The 23,556-nt window shown below is 33.2% G+C and overlaps 1 protein-coding gene across 2 annotated transcripts in view; it reads right to left on the bottom strand.

The window, feature by feature from the left end:
• The window catches only part of ERCC6L2 (ERCC excision repair 6 like 2), a 139,485-nt gene that overhangs the window by 87,073 nt on the left and 28,856 nt on the right, over window positions 1-23,556 (bottom strand). For both annotated transcript variants that reach the window (XM_034646666.1, XM_034646667.1), the window contains exons 4-6: window positions 8,268-8,461; window positions 934-1,095; window positions 321-528 (exon numbers count right to left, since the gene is read on the bottom strand). In XM_034646666.1, the coding sequence (XP_034502557.1) occupies window positions 321-528; window positions 934-1,095; window positions 8,268-8,461 (564 nt within the window). The remainder of the gene's footprint in view (window positions 1-320; window positions 529-933; window positions 1,096-8,267; window positions 8,462-23,556) is intronic.

Raw genomic sequence — 23,556 nt, 5'->3', positions numbered from 1 at the left:
ATGAACAGAAAACAAACTAGGGAGAGAGTTTTTCTTTCTTCATTGAGAAAGAATTATACCAAAAGTGTTCTTATAAAAGAAATGAATTTAATGTATACTAACAATAAAACTGTTAGCTAACCTGTTAGATTGGGCTCAATTTAATTTGCATGTAATTTCCTTCCACATTGAGTAAAGGCAAAAAAAAACCATATTCATAAAATACCACAGGAGATAGATTTCCTCTTAAAAGGAACTTTTATCAGAAAAAAATAAAACATGATGAGAAATTAGTAATTAAATGATGAGAAATTAATAATTTAAACAAATGCAGTTCTCACCCGGTCTTCCTTCTTAGGCAACTGATCCTTGATTAGAGTCTTGGTACGCCTAAGAAACCACCCAGACATCTTCTTTGCAAGCCTCTGCATGGCCTTTCGGCCAGTGGCTAGTTCTCTTTTTGTTGCTGTGTGTCTCTGACCATGTTCTACTGGGTCAGAAAACTGCTTCTTGAAGTGGATCCTACTACCTAAAAGTCCTGGCACAGCCCTTTATAAAGACAATAAAAAAAATAGGACAGCTTTATTAAATTATCTAAAAAGAAACACACTGACTTCTTTTTGCTCCTAAGAAATATACTAAGTCTCTTGTTCATGAACAACAACAACAACAAAACGCAAGAAAAGAGAATGTTTTTTCTTTATGACAGTTTCAGTAAATAACTATAAGATGACAGAAGTGGTAAATAAGTTCAGATATTTACTTCAGGGACCAAGAGTAATAGCTAAAGATAGGTATTCATGGGACTCTCTACTCTGTATACTGTGTTCGGGACAAACACGTCTATAAACAGGTTTTTTTTTTTTTAAAGAAACTATTAATTAGCAAACAAGGTAACATTAAGTTAAAGAAATACTAAAAATTTTCCACAACAGAAAAATTGCTTTTACTCACCAGTCCATAACACACCACAGTTCTTTCATGTTGTTCTGAAGAATGGTTCCAGTGAGGCCAATGCGGACATTACATTTCAAAGCTTTCATAACTTCTGTTATTCTAGCCTTTGGATTCTTGATTCTATGAGCTTCATCCACAATGACAGCTGACCATTCCAAACTGCAAAGTGAGAAAAAAAGGGGGGGGGAAATGTTGAGAAAACTTCTCTTTCTTACTCTGTATAATTTTTAGAGAGCAGCTTTCTCTACAAAGCTTTAGAGTTTTTTCCCTATTTACACTTTGATGATTCCATAGGATTCTCAGTTAGTTAAATGGTCATGGGTTTGGACAACTCATAAAAATAAAATATGTAGGGAGATGAAAGGGCACAGATTCTGTTTAATGATGGTGGAATGAAAAAACTCATTTATACATCACTGAAATGCCTTTTTTTCATTTTAAAAAAGAATTTTTAAAAAGAATAAACTAGCAAAATATAAAAGCAAAACTTGTAATGTCAAATATGAACGAAAAATGTCAATAAACTTATGATTTTAAAAAGTTATATAACATAGCTCTGTCTGCTAAAAAGGTTTAGAATCAATTGTTGCCTCAGTAGCAATGAGCACCCATAGTAGTCAGTCCACTAAAACAAAACAAAACAAAACAAAACAAAACAAAACAAAACAAAACAACAGAACTCCATGGAGAAATGATTGATTTCAGACATGCAGCAGGGGAAAGAAACAGTGAAGAGCCAGAAAACACAGATGTATCCATAGACAAATGAGGGGATGTCCAAACGACACAAAAGCCAAACTAATTGGAAAATTTGAGCATCATGAAGAATAATGATTATAACTGAATATAAAACACTGAATAAATAAAACCCCCCAAATTCTATGAAAAAAAAACTTAGATCCTTACCTCACACCATAAACAAAAATGAACTCAAAACACATCATAGACCTAAATATAAGAGCCAAAACTATAAAACTTATAAAACATAGGAAAAAAAATCCTGTGATTCTGGGTTAGGCATAAATTTCTTAGATATGACACCAATAAAAATTTTTGATAAGTTGGACTTTATTAAAGTTAAAAACTTCTCTTCCAAAGAAACCATAGGAAAATGAAAGACATGCTACAGACTGGGAGAAAATATTTGCAAATCATAATCTGGTAAAGAGCTTACATAGAGAATATATAAGGAATTATTAAAACTCAACACAAGCTAAAACAATCCAATTTAAAAGATGGGTAAAATATTTAATAGACATTAAACCAAAGAAGATCTGTTTATACAAAGGACAAATAAGTACATAAAAGATTCTCAACATCTTTAATCATTAGAAAAATATAAATTAAAACCACAAGATACTGCTACAAACCCATTTGAATGGGTATAATCAAAAAAAGATTGACAATATCAAGTGTTGACAAGGATGTGGGGGAAAAGAATCCTTATATACTGTTTTTGGGAAAGTGTAGTTACTTTTATTTTTGCTTTTCCCTTTTTCTTTTTTTTTTTGTGCAGACACTTTTCTAAAACAATTTGGCAGTTTCTTAAAAAATTAAATTTCTCATAACACCCAGCAATTCTATTCCTAAGTATGTCAAAAAAAAAAAAAAGAAGAAGAAGAAAATTTACATCCACACAATGACTTGTACATAAATGTTCACAGCAGCATTATTCATGAAAGCCAAAAACTGGAAACAATCCAAATGTCCAATCATTGATGAATGGATAAACAAAATGAGGTATATACATATCACAGTACTGTTCAGCAATAAAAAGCAACAAAATTATTGAAACATGCTACAACATGATGGACCTCAAAATCATGATGTTAAGTGAAGGAAAGCAAATACAAAAGACTATGTAGTGAACGATTCCATTTACATCAAATTTCCAGAAAAGGCAAATCTAGACAGAAAGCAGAATGCATTGCTTGAAACTGGAGATGGGACCACAGATTGACTTGAAGCAAAAAACTTTTTGAGGTGATGGAAATATTCTAAAACTGGATTGTGGTGATAATGACAACTTCATAAATTTACTAAAAATCATTCTATACTTAGAATGGGTATACTCTATCATAGAACCAAATCTATTTCACTAATCCATTAATCCATAGTGACACTCAAAAAAGGGGGAGATGGGAGGAAAATTTTGCTATCATTGTAGGTGACCATTACACCAAAATCTTAGTCTGAAAGTTGGCCAAAGAATCAAGCATTTGCTTTGCTTTTTTAGTTGATATTATAGTTAATTCCTAATTAAAGGAGAATGCCAGTTAATAAGTGCAGAAGAAATGATAAATTCAGGAAAACATTATTTTGCAAAACCCAAAAAAATAACTGATTCAGGAAAGAATAATTTTTGTATGCTAATACCACTAAGCAAAAGGACTGAAGGATCAGAATACTCAAATAGTGGCAAAGTATCACTCCACAAATTATTTCTAATTGTAAAGGGAGAAACATAACTTTATAATCTCTGATGACCACTTCTTTAGCCTGTAGGACAAACTTGGCATCATTAATAGTGAAACAACCTGACATTAGTATCTCCTGAAGTAATGTAATATGAAGCCCATGGCATCACTTATGAAGTATTCTTATTAAAAATATTTAACCTGAATCTAATTAAGTCTTTAGACCAAAATCAGCTTATAGAAATACAGATGTTAAAGGAATACATAATTCCTTGAGAAAGTAAATAGATAAATCTAATATTTGAGACATCCTAAAAGACAACTGGCCTGATTCCCTCAAAATATTATAAAACAAAAAAGTGAAGTTGGAGGAATGTCCTAGATTTGAAGAGACTAAACAGACCTAATCAACAAATCTATCATTTGAACATTTATTGAATCCTGCTTTGCAAATGTTGGATATTAACAATATTTTGAAGAAAAGTAAGGAAATTTTAATTGCTGTTAATTTTCTTAGGTGTAACAATGATAATGTGGTACGAGAAAAAATATAATTAGTTTTAGGAAATCTGTGCTAAAATATTTAGAGATAATACTGTCCTGTTATGTACAACTTACTGAAACAATTCAATACCACCACTGTACATAGACACATGTATTAACATATTTTTGCCAACATTTGAATACACACACACACATAAAACTGGTGAATATAGGTGGTAAGTATAGAGATGTTCATATACTGTTACTTCCATTTTTCTACAGGCTTGATAATTTCTTAATATAAAGTAAAAAGAACAAAAGAACAAAAGAAGGAGGAAAAAACAACCATAAAATTTTAGAGGCTGGGAAGAAAATGAACAAGATGACTTACAAAAACAGAGAAAGCAGTAGCCTATGCCAGTAGTAGAGAAAGCCAAGAAGCAATTTGAGTAATATTATTGAGGTCTTTAAAAGCTAGGAATTGGTGGTATCAGATGCCTCTGGAAATTGGAGTTATGTAAATGTTCAAGTCTAAGAAGCAACTGGATCTCCTAGATAGTAGTTCCTACTCCATAAAATAGTCCAGCCAGGTCACCCTAAAGTAAGAAAAAGAAAGGCAAAATCCTCATTTTCCTTAAGAAGAAATCAGCAGGTGTGCTGAAAACTAAAAAAAAAAAAAAAATTAAATTAAAAAAATTAAAAGTTGAAGCATAAAAATGTTCTTTAGAGATATGGAGGTAAAACTAGGAAGATAAGTAAAACAATTGAAGGTGATTGTGTCTGAAGAACAGGTAAAAGAGGTGGCAGGAAGGAGTGAATTGCAGTTTTTCATATTTGGATCCTTAAGTATTATACATATATAACTGATAAAAATAAAAATGAAGCAAAACATAAAATAATAATAACAAAAAGAGATACAGCTCACTCATATAGTGTGTTCACTGTGGATTATCTATGATCAATGTTCAATCCTGTTCTATCACAGAGTGCTATTCTCACAAAAATTACTTAATATTTGAGCATAGCATAATATACAAACTTGTTGAATCACTATGTTATACACCTGAAACTAATATAACATGTGTGTCAACTATACTTCAATAAAAAAAATAAAATACCAGATTGCAGCAACTCTAAAATAGAATTACTTAATATTTAGTCAGATGAAATCTATATTATTTTGAACATTTGTGAAAATAAAGCCATTTGAATATATAACAGAAAGCTATATATAACAAATACTGTAACCAATTTAATTTTTCAATTTTACATAGAAATCTGACTCAAGGGGTGCCTGGGTGGCACAGTGGTTAAGCGTCTGCCTTCGGCTCAGGGCGTGATCCCGGCGTTATGGGATCGAGCCCCACATCAGGCTCCTCCGCTATGAGCCTGCTTCTTCCTCTCCCACTCCCCCTGCTTGTGTTCCCTCTCTCGCTGGCTGTCTCTATCTCTGTCAAATAAATAAATAAAATCTTTAAAAAAAAAAAAAGAAATCTGACTCAAAGCTACAAAATTCCATTTCAGAATTCTTATTTAATATTTGTAACAGTCACAGAAAATAACTACTTAACAAACATTTATTCAGCAAGTATGATGTGCTTGAAGTGTAATAAGTACTGAAATACAGAAATTATCCTACACCAAAGTCCTCACAGTCTAAAGGGGTAGACAATTAAAAATTAAAATATGATTGATGCTATGATGAATGAATATCTTATTACATTTATGTAAATGCAGAACATCTTTTGAGATCATATAATATATTAAATTAAATCCCAAGTTCTGGAGTTAGTTGGTCAAAGTTTAAATTTCATGTCTATCAATGACTTAGCTGTTGTAGGCTTTGGTCAGTTACTTAACTTCTCCATAACTCAGATTATTACTACTATCTTTCCGATAGCATCCATGAAACAAAAGCAGGCTACTATTAGCTTCTAAGGTAAAATCAAATCCTAGAGCTGACAAAAATGGAAATCCATCTTACTAATAATTATATTAAATATAAATGGACTAAATAATCCAAATAAAAGGCATGTTATCAGAATGGATAAAAAAGCAAGATCTATCATTAACCACAAAGGCTCACTTTAAATATAAAGAACCAATATATTCAAATAGAAAGATAGAAAATTATAAACATGAAATAAGTGTAAGAAGACTGTATTGTCTATATTGATATCAGATAAAACTTCAAGATATAAAAAGGAACATTTTTAAGATAAGAGGATTAATTCATAAGAAAAAAATACTAATCTTAAATGTGTGTGTACCCAATAAGAGCTTCAAAATATATGAACTGAAAGCTGACAGAACTGAAAGGAATTTAAAAATATACAAAGATTACAACAATTTTTCTGTCAGAAATTATAAAACAACAGAAATTTAGTAAAGACAGATAACACTTAAGAATAACTCCCTAACCAACTTAACTTATTCATATTTATAGAACACAGTTGTTAGATCAACTGTAGAATAAATATTTTTTCATGTAGACATATTTCAGAAAAATGCAAATTATACAACAAACTACCACCACAGACACACTAAAATATCTAAAAACAGAAAGACTGACAATGCCAAATGTTGATGAATATATGAAGCAACTGAAGTCCCATATATTGCTAGTTGGAATAGAAAGGCACAACCACTCAGGAAAATGGTTTGGCAGTTTCTTCTAAAATTAAACCTACATTTACATAACCCAACAATTCCCCCCAGGAAATGCAAATGTGTCTACCCAAGATAAATGAAAATGTATGCTTAAAAAAAGGCTTCAACAATAATATTCCTTAGAGTTTTACTTATAATAACCAAAAACTGGAAAACTCAAATATAAATATCTATCCTCGAATTAATGGGTAACAAAATGTGGTATATTCGTAAAATGCAATACACTGCAGCATTAAAAAAGAATGATCGCAGAACATGCATGAATCTCAAAAATACTATGATGAGCAAAAATATTAAGATGTGCCAGACACAACAGTTCTAGAGACTAGAAATCCAAGACAAAGGTGTTGGCAGGTTTGGTTTCTTCTGAGGCCTCTCTCCTTGGCTGATAGATGGCTGCTTTCTTGCTGTGTCCCCATGTATCCTTCCCTCCGTGCACTCAAGTTCCTGGTATCTCTTTGTCTTCTAAGCACCCCAGACAGACTGGACTAGGCCACCTTAGGGGCCTCATTTTAACTTAATTGCTTAAGAATATTATCTCCAAATACAGTTATATTCTGAGGTCCTTGGGTTTGGGATTTGTACATACAACTTTGGAGGGGACACAATTTAGCTCATAATAAGTCTCCTAATTGGTCTTTCTCCATTTAGTTTGGTTTTCCTCTGCACACACAACAGATAGACGGGTGCAAATCTGACCGTTTTTATCATATTAGTAATCCACTGCAAACATTTCTAGGGCACTTTACTACTCTAAGAATAAAGACCTCTAATCTTCCAGACAGCTTTCAATATCTTTTATAATCTATTCCTTGCTTACTACACTGTTGTTGTCTCCCAGCCACTTCCCTCTTACACATATGCTGCAGCCATGAGATACAGAAAGCACCAGAACTGCTTTCATTTATTCAAAAGAGGGCCATGATGTCTGTGGGTTGAAGGCCTGCATTACTTGTGCATTCCTCAACTCTTACTCATCCTTCACTTCTTACTCAGCTCATAGGTCATGTTTTCTGGGAAGCTCCCTGACAACTCTCCTCACTCTGCAGCAGTTAGGTTCCTTATGTGCTCCCACAACATCCTCTGTTACATAACAGAACACTCACATGGCTTTATGGTTATGTCTCTAGATGCCCCATTAAAATCTTAAGATACAGGCAGGCATAAGCCAGTTCATTTCTTTTGGGTACTTATAGCCCTGGAACACTGATTCTCAATATGTATATGTATTTTTTGCCACTCAACATTCACAGCAAATTCCTATAATTAAAATCATTCATGAAAATTGCTGTCTCAGTCTAGAGGTGCCATACGGGTAAAATTTAGGACAGTATTACCCTTCTTTAACACGCACTGTTTGGAGATGGAATAAAGGAAAAAGAACGGACTGTATAAAATCTGATGCAGGTTTTTTTGTTTTGTTTTGTTTTGTTTTGAGATGGGGAGGGGGAGAGAAGGAGAGAAAGAATCTTAACCAGGCTCCGTGCCCAGCACAGAGCCTGACATGGGGCTCAATCCCACAACCCTAAGATCATGCCCTGAGCCAAAATCAAGAGTGGGATGCTTAATTGACTGAACCACCCAGGCACCCCTCAGGTTCTTCCTTTTTAGAAAATAAATTATTATAAACTATTTCAGTAATTCTGAAATGAAATTATGTTAAGGAATATTTAGAACTTTTTAAAAAATCACAATATAAAGGAATAAGTACAATGGATGTAAACAGAATACTAATGTAATCATTCCCATTATTCCCATTACCTGTTAAGTTCCTCCAGACATAAACGTAGCGTTTCATAAGTTGTTAGAGCAATTTCACATTTCCTCTGCTTTACACGAATCAGTTCATTGTCTTTTTTGTTACCATGTAAAATAGTGACTCTGAAATATCCCCAGGTGTCCAATTCATCCCTCCAGTTGTAGAGGACAGAAAGAGGAGCGACTATTAAGAACATCTAAAAGAAGAAGAAAAACAAAATTATGATTTTTTTTTAATAAGAAAAAGTGAAATCTAGAATATCAATAGTCCTTTTCTTTAATTTTTGACACTGCAATTAAGAATAAATACAACTTAGTGACTGGATATATCTGGATATAAATGACTGTCAAAAAATATTTTGTTGTTGGGGCACCTGGGTGGCACAGCGGTTAAGCATCTGCCTTCGGCTCAGGGCATGGTCCCGGCGTTATGGGATCGAGCCCCACATCAGGCTCCTCCGCTATGAGCCTGCTTCTTCCTCTCTCGCTCCCCCTGCTTGTGTTCCCTCTCTCACTGGCTGTCTCTATCTCTGTCGAATAAATAAATAAAATCTTTAAAAAAATATATTTTGTTATCTTTTTATTAGGATAAAACCAGGTATCTAACTTTGCCCAAAGAAAGAACTGCTTTTTATTTCCCCCCAAAAAAAGGAGCTGAGAGGTAAGAGAGAAACAATTCTCCAAAACAGAGAAAAGAGTTTAATCAGGATCCAAATAATAACTTCAAGAGCCAAGTGGATAATATAAATATGTAAAGCAGGACAGGTTTTTTTTCTTGAAATATATGGTTTTCTGAAGCTCTCTTTCCTTTGTACTCCCCCAGTCCAATTCCTCTTTCCTTCTCTTAAATACTGTCAGCTGAAGACCTGGAAAATTCATTAAAAAACTGAAGCAATTAGAAGAAAACCTCTACCTCTTTTCTCATTAGATCACTAACCTACCTATGTTTATTTTCATACATTCTGGCTTCCTACACATTACCATGGATGAACTAACCATGTTCTTATCTAAAGACAAGCCTAAACTTATACAGTGGCTGCCATCACTTCTTGTCAACATAAAGTCAGTGCTGGAGAAACCACCCCAAATCTCCCCCATGTAACTAACTTTCCCTTTTTAACAAACCATATCCATCCACAAGCTAGTAAGTTCTAATATTTCCCAGGGTTAAAAACAAAACAATACCCAAAATCCCCTTCCTTAACCCTACATCTATCTTTAGCTATCCCCCATTATTTTATTGCCTTTCTAGCAGTGATACTCAGGCGTTATCAATACTTATTGCTTTTACTTACTTTCCTCCTGTTCTCTCTTGAATTCATATAAATGACTACTGTCCTAACTCCTCCAACCAAAGCAGTCCTTATCAAGATTAACAACATATCTGTTTAGTCTTGAATGAATGTTGGGGTTCCACTAATCTTCCCTGTAAATTAACCCCAAATGCTGTTGTCATCACCCATTTTAATTTTTTAATGTTTTTATTCCATACTGTTATCACTACTTCTAAGCTATTATATTTAATAATGTTACAAGTTTCTTCCCTCAAGTTTTATATTTGTCCTACTTGATAAGGATGAACCAGTTAAACATACTGAAAAATTTCAGTTTAGCAAAAAATTAAATAACATAATACTAGTCTAAATCTTGCTCTCTCTTCTGTGAGATATTTCAGGTAGGCCATTTGTTAGCTGTAAGAAATCAAACCTGACTGTTCTGGAAACAGAAAGAAGAAAAAACTCCAGAAGATTAACCTACTCAATGTAAGAGTTCCTTTTTCCACCTCATCAAACACACATAAATACTTTCCTGTCATATTTGATTCATCTCAAATACTTTTGCCTTTTGGTTTGGAGTTTATCCTATGAATTCCATTATTGCCCTACCTTCAAATACAAAATTTGGGATCCAAGTACTTAGTCCAAGTATAGCCTCCCCCTCCCCCATTTTTGTATATTACAAGACGAAAACGATGGGTCCAAACTCTATTGCACACTTGGAGCAGTTTTCCACTTCAGGTATCATTCATCAAGGTTGCCAATGAATCTAAAGACTCCTAGAATCAGCCCTAAGATTCAAAAAGTTTTAAAATTAAGACATTTCTTAATTATTGGTCTTTGAAATTGCAAAAGGTAAATAAAATGGTTCAGTAACTTGTTTTAATATTAAAAGAGGTCAGAGAACTGAATTATGCCATTTACAAAGTCCAGAGAAAGTATATAAGAAGAAGAATGTAAAGTATTTACTACCATGCTGTGAATATTTCATTTAATAAGCCTACTTAAGCAAAAGATGCCAAAACAATAAAGTGAAAGCAGTGTCCAGTTGCTAAATCACTGTACATGAAGCAACTCTGCTTGTTATTCTGAAGTGAAGAAACAATTTTGTAAAACTAGATCTAAAATATAATACAAACAAAATTAAAATTTGCTCGCTTAAATATTACTAAAATCAATAGAGGCCACATTTAATTGTTCAACTAGAGAATACTGAATTACTTTTATCTCTTTCGACAAATCTATTTCAATTATTGAAAGTCATACTTTTAAAGTTTGATTCTTCATGTACTATGGCCTTAGAAAGATAATGTGATGTGGACTGTGACAAAATATCCAAAGATGTTTTTCATGTGCAATGATTTTTGTAGTAGAAGTGTTACAGTAGTCACAATAATTACCATATCATTATTGAGCACTTGCTGTATGCCAAGGGCTGTGCAAAGTAGTTGACAAATATTAACCCAAGGAATTTAGATAGAAATGCTATCAAGTAGAAATATTTAGTATTTCCTTTCTAGAGGATGAGATGAGATGAGAAAACTAAGGTGTAGAGATGTTAAATAACACACCCAAGGTCATACTGCTATTAGGTGTCAATATAAGTATTTGAACCCATGCCTGTCTAATTCCAAAACTTGTAACTACCATTATATATCACATTGGTACTATAATTTAGAAAGTCCATGACTGTGAGACATATGGCTCTCATTTACCACTGTATCTCCAGACCTTTGTATAGCATTTAAAAAACAAAGGTGTTCAAGTGATAGATAAAATAATAAAAGCAACCATGCTTGTCATTGCCAGGTTAGGAACAGCAAGGTATATTCAGAGAACAACAACAGACAAATAGGGCCAAAACAAAGGTCTTGGAGGATGTGAGATATTAAAGTGAAAAATAGTATGTACCTTTATGTAGAGAAAAGTTACAGACCACAAAATTGAAATTTTTGCTATATAACTCAAAGTTCTAAAAACTACTCCCTGTAATTACCCCTATAATATTAATTCTTTCAAAAATCCCAAACCTAATTAATTTAACACTATTATGTATAATTGATAACTTTTCCTTTTGGAATGCTGTGGCTATTTAATATATGGGAATTTAAGTTTAGAATCCATTCTAGTCATAGATTTACCTAAATCTTTTTTTTAGAAAAGCAGCATAAGAATTATACCAAAACTAGACATTCTTCAAAAACAGAAAATTATAGGGGCACCTATAAAAACAATGCTCAGTTGTTAAGCGTCTGCCTTCGGCTCAGGTCATGATCCCAGGGTCCTGGGATCGAGCCCCACATCAGGCTCCCTGCTCAGTGGGGAGCCTGCTTCTCCCTCTCCAACTCCCCCTGCTTATGTTCCTTCTCTCGCTGTGTCTCTCTCCATCAAATAAATAAATTTTTTTTAAAAAATAGAAAATTATAAAACAATTATAAAGTTATAAAAAATTATAAAACAATATCACAAATTAATGGACAGCAAACCAGTAACTATCAAATCTTTCAATTAAACAAGAAAAGTAAATAAGGGGTGAAAATGGAAATGACAAGTAAAAGTATAAGTATCTGTAGAAATATAAGTAAAAGAATAGAATGAACAGTAAATCAATTAATGTTTTTAAAGATTTATTTATTAGAGAGAGAGAGAGAGAGCGAGCAAGCACATGCACATGAGTTGGGGGAGAGGCAAAGGAGAGAATCTCAAGCTGACTCCCCACTGAGCACGAAGCCGAACTTAGGGCTTGATCTCATGACCCATGAGATCATGACCTGAGCCAAAATCATGAGTTAGACACGTAACCAACTGAGCCACCCAAGTGCACAAACAGTAAAAAAACTAAAGAAAGTGGAATTTATCAAATATACGTTACACCTGAAATGATACATTAGACCAGATGGACTTAATAGATATATACAGAATATTCGATCCCAAAGCAGCAGAATATACATTCTTCTCAAGCGCACCTGTAACATTTTCTGGTATAGACCATATGTGAGAACACAAAACAAGTCTTAATAAATTTAAAAAGACTAAAATCATATCAAGCATGTTTCAAGCACAAAGGTATGAAACTAGAAAACAATTACAAAAAGAAAACACAAGAATTCACAAATATGTAGAGATTAATCAACATGCTACTCGTGATAAAAACCCTCAACGAGGTAGGTTTAGAGGACATGTACCCCAACATAATAAAAGCTATATATTAAAATCCCACAGCTAACATCAGCCTCAATGGGGAAAAACGGAGAGCTTTTCCTCTATCATCAGGAAAAGACACAGATGTTCACTCTTCAACAGTTATTTAACATAGTACTGGAAGTCCTAGCCACAGCAAACAAACAACAAAAAGAAATAAAAGGCATCCAAATTGGCAATGAAGAAGTAAAACTTCCACTATTTGCAGATGACATGATACTACATATAAAAAACCTTAAAGACTGCCCTAAAAACTGCTAAACTAATTCATTTAGAGTCACAGGATACAAAATCAACATAGAAATCTACTGAATTTCTATGCACCAATAACGAAGCAGCACAAAGAGAAATTAAGGAATCAATCCCATTTACAAATGCACCAAAAACAGTAAGATACCTAGGAATAAACCTAACCAAAGAGATTAAGGACCTCTACTCTGAAAACTATAAAACACTGTTGAAAGAAACTGAAGATGACACAAAGAAACGGAAAAACATTCCATGCTCAAGGATAAGAAGAACAAATATTTTTAAAATGTCTATACTACCCAAAGCAATCTAGACATTTAACACAATCCCTTATCAAAATACCAACAGAATGTTTGACAGAGCTACAACAAAATCCTAGAATTTGTATGGAATCACAAAAGACCCTGAATAATCAAAACAACCTTAAAAAAAGAAGAGCAAAGCTGGAGGCATCACAATTCCAGACGTCAAGTTATATTACACAGCTGTAGTGATCAAGACAGTATGGTACTGGCACAAAAATAGACACACAGATCAATAGGACAGAGTAGAAAACCCAGAAACAAACCCACAACTATATGTTCAACTAATCTTCAACAAAGCTGGAAAAAATATCCAATGGGAAAAAGACAGTCTCTTCAGTAAATAGTGTTCAGAAAACTGAGCAGCAACATGCAAAAGGATGAAACTGTACTACTTTCTTACACCATACACAAAAATAAATTCAAAATGGATTAAAGATCTAAATGTGAGACTTGAAACCATAATAAACCTAGAGGAGAACACAGACAGTAACTTCTTTGACACTGGCCTCAGCAACTTTTTTCTAGATATATCTCCAAAGGCAAGGGAAACAAAAGCAAAAATAAACTATTGGGACTTTATCAAAATAAAAATCTTCTGCACAGCGAAGGAAACAATCAACAAAACTAAAAGGCAACCTATGGAATGGGAGAATATATCTGCAAATGACATCTGATAAAGAGTTGGTATCCAAAATAAAGAACTTAAAAAACTCAACACCCAAAAAACAAATAATCCAATTAAAAAGTGGGCAGAACACATGAATAGACATTTTTTCCAAAGTAGACATACAGATGGTCAACAGACACATGAAAAGATGCTCAATATCACCCATCAGGGAAATACAATTCAAAACTATAATATCACCTCACATCTGTCAGAATAGCTAAAATCAATAACACAAGAAACAACAGATGTTGGCGGGGATATGGAGAAAGGGGAATCCTCTTGCACTGTTGGTGGGAATGCAAACTGGTGCAGCCACTCTGGAAAACAGTATGGAGTTTCCTCAAAAAGTTAAAAATGGAACTACCTTATGTTCCAGCAATTGCATTACTAGGTATTTACTAGGTATTTACCCAAAGAATACAAAAATACTAATTGAATGGGATAGATGTACCCTGATATTTATAGCAGTGTTATCTACAATAGCCAAATTATGGAAACATATATATATAATGGAATATTACTCACCCATAAAAAAGAATGAAATCTTGCCATTTGCAACAACATGGATGGAGCTAGAGAGTATTAAGCTAAGCAAAGTCAGTCAGTCAGTCAGAGAAAGACATATACCATATGATTTCACTCATATGTGGAATTTAAGAAACAAAACAAACAAGCAAAGGGGAAAAAAGAGAGGGAGGTAAACCAAGAAACATATTGATGGTTACCAGGGGAGAAGAGGGTGGGGGATGGGTTTAATAGGTGATGGAGATTAAGGAGTGCACGTCTTGTGATAAGCACGGGGTATTTTATGGAAGTGCTGAATGACTATATGGTACATCTGAAATCAGCACTACTTTGTATGTTAACTAAAAAGAATTAAAATAAAAATTAAAAAAATAAACAACATGCTATTGAACAACCAAAGGGTCAAAGAAGAAATTAAAAAAATACTTTGAGACAAACAAATAGGAAATAAAACATACCAAATATATAGGATGCAGAAAAGCAGTTCTGAGAGGGAATTTCACAGCGATCTACGCCTACCCACCAAAATAAGAAAAATCTCAAATAAACAACCTAACGTTACACCTCAAAGACCTAGAAAGAAGAACAAATAAAGCCCAAAGTTAGTAGAAGAAAGAAATAACAAAGATCGGAATGGAAATAAATAAAATAGAGACTAAAAAGACATAAAAAACATCAGTAAAACTAGGAGCTCCTTCTTTGAAAATATAAAACTGATAAAACTTTAGGGGCACCTTGGTGGCACAGTGGTTAAGCGTCTGCCTTCGGCTCCGGGTGTGATCCTGGCGTTATGGGATCAAGCCCCACATCGGGCTCCTCTGCTGGGAGCCTGCTTCTTCCTCTCCCACTCCCCCTGCTTGTGTTCCCTCTCTCTCTGGCTGTCTCTATCTCCGTCAAATAAATAAATAAAATATTTAAAAAAAAACTGATAAAACTTTAGACTCACCACGAAAATAGAGAGGGCTCAAATAAAATCAGAAATGAAAGAGATATTATAACTGATACCACACACATACAAAGAATCATAAGATTCTTTGAATCTTTGAATCATATGAACAATTTTGTGCTAACAAATTGGAAAACCTAAAAGAAATGTATATTTTCTAAAAACTACAACCCTCCATGACTGAATAATAAAGAAAAAGAATCTGAATAGACCAATTACTAGTAAGGTAAATTACTACTGATTTTTTAATCAGTAATCAAAAACATCCCACAAAGTCCAGTGGTTCAGTGGTGAATTCTACTGAACATTCAAAGAAGAGTCCATACAAATCCTCCTCAAACTTTTCTAAAAAATAGAAGAGAATTCATTTTACAAGTCCATCATTACCCTGATACCAAAGCCAAACAAGGACACCACAACAAAGGAGAATTAAAAGTCAATATCCTTGGTGAACTTAGTTACAAAATCCTCAGCAAAATATTAGCAAAGTGAATTCAGAAATACATCAAAAGGATCATACACCATGATCAAGTGGGTTTTATTCCAGGGATGCAAGGATGGGATGTTAATGTTGTTCAACATCTGCAAATAAATCACATGATACAGCACATTAACAAAATGAAGAATAGGGGCGCCTGGGTGCCTCAGTCGTTCAGGGTCTGCCTTCAGCTCAGGGCGTGATCCCAGCGTTATGGGATGGAGCCCTGCATCAGGCTCCTCCGCTGGGAGCCTGCTTCTTCCTCTCCCACTCCCCCTGCTTGTGTTCCCTCTCTCTCTCTGGCTGTTACTCTCTCTGTCAAATAAATAAAATCTTAAGAAGAAGAAAGATCACATGATCATCTCAATAGATGACAAAATTCAACATCCATTTATGATAAAAAAAACCTCTCAACAAAGTATAGAGGGAAAGTACTTCAATATAATAAAGGCCATATAACAAGCCACAACTAATATTATACTCAATGGTGAAAGATGAAAACTTTTCCTCTAAGATCAAGAACAAGACAAGGACGCTCACTCTCACCACTTTTATTCAATATAGTATTGGAAGTCCTAGGCAGACCAATTAGGAAGGAAGGAAGGAAGGAAAGAAGGAAGGAAGGAAGGGGGGAGGGAGGGAGGGAGGAAGGAAATAAAAATTGGAAAGTAAGAAGAAAAATGTCAGTGTTTGCATATGACATGATATTGCATATAGAGACACTAAAGACTCCATCAAAAAAACCCGTTAGAATAAACAAGTTTTGTACAGTTGCAAGAAACAAAATCAATATACAAAAATCTGTTGCTTTTCTATATACTAACAACAAACTATCAGAAACAGCAATGAAAAAAATCTTATTTATAATTACATCAAAACGAGTAAAATATCTAGGGATAAATTTAAGGAAGGAGGTAAAAGACCTGGACACTGAAAACTACAAGCCATTGATAAACCACAGAAGGGGCACCTGGGTAGCTCAGTTAGTTGAGTGGCCAAATTGATTTTGGCTCAGGTCATGATCTTGGGGTCCTGGGACTGAGCCGGGCATTAGACCCTGTGCTCAGCGAATTAAATAAATAAATCTTTCAAAAAAGAAACTAGAAACACAAAAAAATGGAAAAATATTCCATGCTATGGATTGGAAGAACAAATATTGTTAAAACGTACACACAAAGCAATGTACAGATTCAATTCAATCCCTATAAAATTCCAATGACATTTCTCACAGAATATAACAATCCTAAAATTTGTGTAGAACCATAAAAGACCACGAATAGCCAAAGCAATCTTGAGAAAGAACAACAAAGCTGAATTATACTCCCTCATTTCACAGCTACGGCAAAAGAATGACAACACATAAAACACGAAATGGATTAAAGACTTGAATGTAAGACCCAAAACCATAAAACTCCTAGAATACATAGGTAATAAGCTCCTTGACTATGGTCTTGGTGATGATTTTTTTAATGTAACTCCAAGAGCCAAGGCAAAAAAAAAATTGGTTTATTTTGGATATTAACCGCTTATCATATATACGATTTTCAAATGTTTTCTCCTATTTGGTTGGTTGTCTTTTCATTTTGTTGATGATATCCTTTGCTGTGCAGAAGGGACGACATCAAACTAGAAAGCTTCTGATAAGGGTTTAGTGTCCGAAATATTAATGAACACATACAATTCAATAGCCAAAAAAAAAAAAATGCAATTTTAAAAAGGACAGAGAATCTGGATAGACATTCTTCCAAAGAAGAAAACGAGATGGCCAACAGGCACATGAAAAATATCACTCATCATCAGGGAAATGCAAATCAAAACCACAATGAGATATCACCTCACATCTGTTAGACTGCCTATTTTCAAAATGACAAGAAATAACAAGTGTTAACCACAATTTTAAGAAAAGGAAACCCTTATGCACTATTGGCAGCAATTTAAATTAGTGCAGCCACCATGAAAAACAAAAAATTAAAAATAGAACTACCATACCAGGACTTTCATTTCTGGGTATTTACCTAAAGAAAACAAAAACACTAATTTTGAAAAGATTTATGTACCCCCATATTCACTGCAGCCTTATTTACAATAACCAAGATATGGGAACAACTTAAGTGTCCACTGATGGATGATATAGATGATGTGATATATATATGTATATGAAAATATGTACATATGATATATATATATATATATGTATATATATATATATATATATACCACACACACACACACACACACACACACAAACACACATGGAATATTATTCACCCATAAAAAAGAATGAAATTCTGCCATTTGTGATAACATAGATGGACCTTGAGGGCATTACGGTACGTGAAACAAGTCAGACCAAGAAAGAGAAATGTCATTTGATTTCACTTATATATGGAATCTACAAAATAAAATAAACCCAAAAAGTCAAGCTTACAGCTACAGAGAACAAACTGATGGTTGCTAGGGCAGAAGTGTGGTATGTAACATACATCCAGTTATAAAACAAATAATTCATGAAGATGTGATGTGCACCATGGTGACTATAGTTAATACTGTTGTGCATATTTTAAAGTTGTTAATACCATAGATCTTAAAAGTCCTCATTACAAGAAAAAAAAATTTTTTTTCTAACTATGTATGGTGATAGACGTTAACTAGATTTATTTACTGTGGTGATCATTTTGCAACGTATGCAAATATCAAATCATTATGTTGCACACCTGAAATTAATATGTCATTAATACTTCAAAAAAGGCCTGAAAAAGCATGTAACTTTAATATATATAAAAACATGACCAGTTAGAACATAAAATTTTAAAAATTCCATTTGTAATAGCAACCAAAAAGAAAGAATTCCTAGTTAAACAATGAACAAGAAACTAGGTCATATCTAGAAATTCTGAAGGGCAAGAAATAAGATTTAAGCAAATGATACAACCACTCTTGCATATGCAGTATTTACAGTGTAAAGATGTTTATTCTCCGTACATAAATCAATAAATTCAATGTAATACCAACTAAAATATTAACAGGTTTTTAGGAGAAAACTGAGAAATTTGAAGACAAACTAAACCCACCAAACATTAAAACATATTATAAGGCAAAAAAATTAAAATTGTTTAGCACCAAAAGAGAAAAGAAGAAATGAATCAATAGGACAGAAAAATATATCTAGAAATATACCACACATATATAAATGAGTTTCATTTTAATCAAAAGTGACCCTTCAAATATTGTGAAAAAGAGGGCTTATTCAATAAATGACAATTAAAATAATTGGCTAATCAATTGAAAAAAATAAAGTTGGATTAATAGATCATTCCTTATAGCAAAATAAATACAGGCTGACACAGAGATGTAAAGGTATAAAATAAAGTCATACGCATTGTAAAAGAATCATGGGTGAACTTACAATCTTAGGTACAGGAGATTTTTCTAGGCAGGCATAAAACCTAGAAGCTATAAAGATAGATATATTTAACTACCCAAATTTTTAAAAAATATAATCAAAAGCTGACTCTGAAAAAGTAGGAAAGAAATATTTACAGAATATGTAGGGGACAAAAGATTAGTATGTAGAACATATGATTAAGGACTATTAATTAAGAAATATGATTAAAACCAGAACTTTGCTTTAAAAAGTTATTAAACGTCTTTTAAGATTGTGAAAAGATACTTGACCTCACTCATAATTAAATAGAAATCAAAGCAAAGTATAATTTTTCTATATCGCTGACACAATTTGTTTGTTAATGCCTAGAATAAATGAAAAGGTGGAAAACAGACACAATTTTACACTATTGGTGAGGATACAAATTGGCACAAGCTCTTGAAAGCAATTTGACTCTAGCTGTCAAATGTAATATACCCATAATTTCAGTACCACAGACTGTGTGATGCCAGTACCAATAATTTATCTTTTAATTATGATGGCAAAACTTACAAGACATATGTATCAGGATTTTCACAGTAGCATCATTTGCAAAATAATTCTCTTGGTATACATCAGAAACTAAAGAAATAGTGTATAGTAAATAAAATACTGGAAACATATTTTTGTTCAATCACCACTGAAACTGCTTCTGATAATATGATTACTAGAAAAATTCTCCTCTGCATTAATACCGATTATGAATTTTCATAGACTCTTTAAAGCTTTATCATATGAGATAGCAATATTTTAAAATTAATTTACTTTGATATTCTTAAAGACTGAATTCCAATCCTAATGGCCTAAACCTAAAGACTCATTCCAAGAATTACTATTTGAAATGCATACTTTGTGTCTATTCCTTTAGGAATTTATTCTTGGCAGGAAATATCTATTTCATGAATTCTTAGATGATTTATTCACACTTGAAAAGTTACAAAATATAAATGAGATGTATCATATCACACACACATACCTCAAATCCAACACCTTAGTTTGTACCATTTGATTCATTAAAAGGATTTGTTTTTCAAGGAGTTCCAACATTAATTTTTCAGGATTCCATTGCAATTCTGGCATTAGCATAATAAACATAAAGGAATTTATTTCTTTTCTAGCTATTTCATAGACCATCTTTTAAAAATGCACAAAATTTTAACTGGACCAATACAAATTTATCTTTTAAGAATGTCATAACACAAAAATATAGTATTTGTTTGAATTTCCTTCTGGGGAATTAATTTAGGATGTCACTGGTAATCCCTTTAAAAGCTTTATGAAATTCCAGTTCAAATGATTAACTAAACAAATGTATTTATTAATGCCAACTGAAACAAAAGAACAAATATAAGAATAAATCCATAATAGTGTAAAGTGCTTGGAAGTGGTGCTGCCTGATAACCAGAACTGTGTAAGAGTAGATAAAAACTGACATACTTTAAGAACTGAGGAATCCATCCTATACCTATGTAAGAGAAAACTTCCCTAAAAAACAAAAAAGTGAATTTTCCTAGAAATAGACTTTAAGCCAAACACTTTAACAAGAGACAAAGAAAGTCATCAAATCATAATAAAGGGGTCAATTCATTAACAGAATATAACAACTTTAAATATTACACCCAACATCTGAACATCTAACTATATAAAGCAAATATTAACAGATATGAAGAGAGAAAATGACACCAATATAATAATAATAGAGGACTTCAACACCCTACTTTCAACAACAGATAGATCATCCAGACAGAAAATCAGTAAAGAAATATCAGACTTAAACTACACGTTAGACCAGATGGACCTAAGAGACATATATACAACATTCCATCTAACAGCAGCAGAATACATATTCTTCTCAAGCACATATGGAACTTTCTCCAGGACAGATAATATGTTAGGCCACAAAACAAGTCTTAATGAATGTTTGATTTAAATCATATCAAACGTATTTTCTGACAACAATGGTATGAAACTAGAAATCAATGACAAGAGGAAAACTGAAAAAATCCACATATATGTGGATATTAAACAATATGCTCCTGACACCTGCAAGCCGTCAGAGAAGGAATCAAAAGGGAAATAAAAAAATATCTTGAGACAAATAAAAACTGAAACACAACATACCCAAACTTATGGGATGTAGCAAAAAGAGTTCTAAAAAGAAATTTCAAGTGATAAAGACCTACATTAAGAAAAAAAGAAAAATCACAAATAAACAACCTAACTTTATACCTCAAGAAACAATAAAAAGAACAAGGAACATCTGGGTGGCACAGTCAGTTGAGTGTGCAAGTCTTGGTTTTGGCTCAGGTTGCGATCTCAGGGTTGTGAGATTGAGCCCCCAGTTGGGCTCTGCACTCAGTGTGGAGTCTGCTTGGGACTCTCTCTCCTTCTCCCTCTGCCCCTCCCTACCCCTGCTCATGCACTTTCTCTCTAAAATAAATAAACTTTAAAAAAAAAAGAAGAAGAACAAATTAAGCCCAAAGTTAGCAGAAGGCAATCACAAAGATCTGAGTGGAAATGAATGAAACAGAGACTAGAAAAACACTAGAAAAGATCACTGAAATTAAGAACTGGTTCTTTGAATAGATAAACAAAGTTGGCAAATCTTTAGCTAGAATAAGAAAAAAGAGAGAAAAACTCAAATAAAATTAGAAATGAAAGAGGAGACATTACAACTGATAATAAGAAATACAAAGGATCATATGAAATTATACAATTATATACCAAGAAATTAGATAACCTAGAAGAAATGGATAGATTCCCAGAAAAATATACCCAACAAGACTGAATCATGAAGAAAGGAAATCTGAACAAATTACTAGTAAAGAGATTGAATCAGGGGCGCCTGGATGGCTCAGTCAGTTATGCATCTGCCTTCAGCTCAGGTCATGATCTCAGGGCCCTGGGATCAAGCCCCAAGTCGGGCTCTCTGCTCAGCGAGGAGTCTGCTTCTCCCTCTCCCTCAACCCCTCCCCCCAACTCATGCTTACTCTCTCTCTCTAATAAATAAAATCGTAAAAAAAAAAAAAAAAAAAAAAAAAAAGAAGAAGAGAGATTGACTCAGTAACCAAAAACCTACCAGCACAGAAAAGTCCAGGACCAGATAGCATCACTACTGAATTCTACCAAACACTTGAAGAGGTAATGTCAATCCTTTTCAACAATCCCAAACTCATTTTTCAAGATCAATGTTATCCTGATATCAAAGACAAGGGCATCACAAGAAAAGAAAATTACAGGCCAATATCCCTGATTAATACAAACACAAAAATCCTCAACAAAATATTAAACAAACAGATTCAACAGTACATTAAAAAGACCATACGCCATGATCAAAGTGGGATTTATTTCTTAGATGCACTGACAGTTCAACATATGGAAATCAATAAATAACAGACTGATAAAATGAAGGATAAGAATCATATCTCGAAATATGCAAAAAAATCTGATAAAATTCAACATCCTTTTATGATAAAACCTCTCAACAAACTGGACGTAGAGAATACATACTTCAACATAATAAAGACCACGTATGACAAGTCCACAGTTAACATCACACTCAGTCAAAAGCTGAATACTTTTCCTCTAAGACAAGACAAAGACACCTATTCTTACCCAGTTTATTCAACATAGGACTGGAAGTCCTAGTCAGAGCAATTAGGCAAATAAAGAAATAAAAGACACTCAAATTGGAAAGGAAGAAGTAAAACTGTCTGTTTGCAGATAACATGACATTACATAGAAAACCCTAAAGATGCCATGAACAAAAACAAAAACAAAAACAAACCTCTTTGAATTCAGTAAAATAAATTCAGTAAATATGCAGGACACAAAATCAATATACAAAAATCAGTTGTGTTTCTATACTTTAGCAATGAATTATCAGAAAAAGAAATTAAGAAAACAATGCAAAATAATGGCAGAGCAATTAATTAAAGGGGAAACAATTATGCCAATCACCTGCTTCAAAGAAGCAGCACTCCACTTCCCCTACATAAAGTACTGTGTATATTTTTCCACAGCAGGAGAACTTCTTTAGAATTCACAGTGAGTGCTGGGGCTGAGGAAGTTTCTAAATTTCAAGGCTGAAGAAAAAGTCCTATACACTTTCAAACAAGAAGAAAATTTCCTGTCCAAGGAAAAAATCAGTTCAGTATTGGAACCTCACCTACAATATGGAGTGACAGAAGAAAATAAAATTATTTTGGTCAAGTTTAAGA

The sequence above is a fragment of the Ailuropoda melanoleuca genome, chromosome 17 (assembly GCF_002007445.2).
Source record: "Ailuropoda melanoleuca isolate Jingjing chromosome 17, ASM200744v2, whole genome shotgun sequence".
Lineage (NCBI taxonomy): Eukaryota > Metazoa > Chordata > Mammalia > Carnivora > Ursidae > Ailuropoda > Ailuropoda melanoleuca.
Note: the sequence above shows the minus strand (reverse complement) of the source record. Positions and strands in the feature narration are given on the sequence as shown.